We start from the raw sequence: 2,105 nt of genomic DNA, 5'->3' as shown, positions 1-2,105 counted from the left end.
CTACTCCACACGTCTCACACTTTGCACAATATACACCCGGTTTTTCGTTATTTGGTATTGTGTCTTTTGTGGATTTTAATAGCTGCTTTATTTTGTTGGTAGAACGGGCAACGGGCGAAATGTTTATATCATCGAAGCATTTTGATAATTTGTTATGTGATGGCCCATGGAAATGCATAGAAATGCGTTTTTTCTCCACATTTATTGGCGTTAGGCTTGTAACATTTAACATGGTTTTTCTCTTTCTATGATTTTTGATGAGCCCGTCAATAACTTGTGATTTGTAACCGTTCTTTTTTGCTATGTCGTATATTCTTAGCTTCTCTTTTTCAAAATTGTCTTCGTTTAGCGGAACGTTACATAATCTATAACACATTGAGTTGAATGCTGCCACTTTGTGCGTTGTGTGATGGTGTGATTCAATTGTGATAAATCGTTCGGTACTAGTCGGTTTTCGGTATATGTCAAAAATAATGTCTCCGTTGTTATTCCGTTCAAGCATCAAATCCAAGAAAGGTAGGCGGCTGTTTTGTTCGCGTTCAACCGTGAATTTAATGTGTGGGGAAACATTATTGATGACGTCCAGAATTTGGTCAATTTTATCCTCTTGTACTATTGCAACTACGTCGTCGACGTATCTTATCCATACTTTCGGGAACAAGTCAAATGTCGTCAACCTTTCTTCCAGATGATTCATATACAAGTTGCATAAAAATGGTGACAAACAGTTGCCCATGGCCATTCCGTTCGTTTGCCTATAGTATTTTGATCTGAATTGGAAAAATGTGTGTTCCACACACACTTTTGTCAGTTCGTACAGGGCGTCTGCTTCGATATGATCTAGGGATTGTCTATCCAGCCAATTTTGTAGACATACCAACGCTCCCTCAACCGGTACACTGGTGAAATATGACGATATATCAAATGAAATTAATACTTCATTGCGCTGCAATTTAACATCTTTCAACTTTTCAGTTAATTCGATGGAATTTTTAATTGAAAAATTGTCCATTTGTTTCAACTGTGCGAAACGGGTGCGTAAGAATTTCGATAGTTTATATGAATGCGCTAATGTATTGTCAACAATCGGTCTGTATTTGTTGCCTTCTTTGTGGATTTTTGGCAAACCGTAAATTCGCGGGACTTTTGAATAGCTCGGAATCATGTTTCTTCTCCATCTTTCACCTCCAAATATTTCGCAATGTTTGGTTATCATTTCAGAGCACGCTTTTGAAATTTTGTGTGACGGATTCTTCACTTCAACATACGGGCCGTCGGCAATCATTTTATGTATCGAGTCGTCATAATCACCACGATCAACAACCACTACGCCGTTTCCCTTATCAGCCTTCGTTACGTAAACTTCTTTTTTATTTAGTGATTTGATGGTTTCGTACATTTTGGACGCGTTGTTCGGTGAGTTGTATTGTCTCGTGGAAAAAACTTTTTTCACCTTCGCACGCACTTCGTCCGCTAAACCTTTTTCTGAATATTTCAGCCCGGCCTCCGTATCGACAACAATGTCTTTCACTGGTGTTTGTTTATTGGGTAGTGCGAAATTCAAGCCCTTGTTTAAGAGGCTGATTTCGTCTTCGTTAAGTTCAATCGAAGATTTGTTGATAAGGAAATTTGGAATGAATTCGCTTTTTGGACAGTCGACTGCTTGCTTCAGCTTAGTGAGTTTTTTACGTTTTTGTGTAAACCAAAACCGAAGATTTTCGCCATATGCTTCTCGCACAGTTCCCATGAAAACATCAAGTTGTAGTGGTGTTGATCTACTTGCAATTTTTTGGTATAACTGATACGATTTGGCGTCAGCTGTTGCCAGTTCCGCATAACTGCTTCGAAGCTCATTCACTAACCAACAGCGTCTCGCTTTATGGATGGCTTTCAAGCCTGATTGGCTTTTTGTATTACATTTTATGTGGGTGAATTTCGGTAAAACACCTTTTTGCTTGCACCTCTTTAGAAAATGTATGCGCGATTTCATGCGGCATGTGTTCATTTTCAAGAGTTTAAATTCTTCACACTCAGATAGGATTGAATCCATTTTAAATAAAATAATTTTACTTTTTGAGGACTATAAGACATAAACGAATAGGAAT

At 38.2% G+C, this 2,105-nt stretch overlaps 1 protein-coding gene across 1 annotated transcript; it reads right to left on the bottom strand.

Moving 5' to 3' along the window:
- Positions 1-877: 877 nt before the first annotated feature.
- On the bottom strand, positions 878-2,050 carry LOC116351341 (the record flags this gene model as incomplete). Its single annotated transcript, XM_031783430.1, has 1 exon — positions 878-2,050. A coding segment is annotated over exon 1 (1,173 nt), but the record flags the coding sequence as incomplete, so codon positions are not given.
- Between the last annotated feature and the right edge of the window lie 55 nt (positions 2,051-2,105).

Source organism: Contarinia nasturtii, unplaced genomic scaffold (assembly GCF_009176525.2).
Source record: "Contarinia nasturtii isolate CC-2019 unplaced genomic scaffold, AAFC_CNas_1.1 Cnas_scaffold_5250, whole genome shotgun sequence".
Taxonomy (NCBI): domain Eukaryota; kingdom Metazoa; phylum Arthropoda; class Insecta; order Diptera; family Cecidomyiidae; genus Contarinia; species Contarinia nasturtii.
This window is presented reverse-complemented; position numbering and strand designations above follow the sequence as displayed.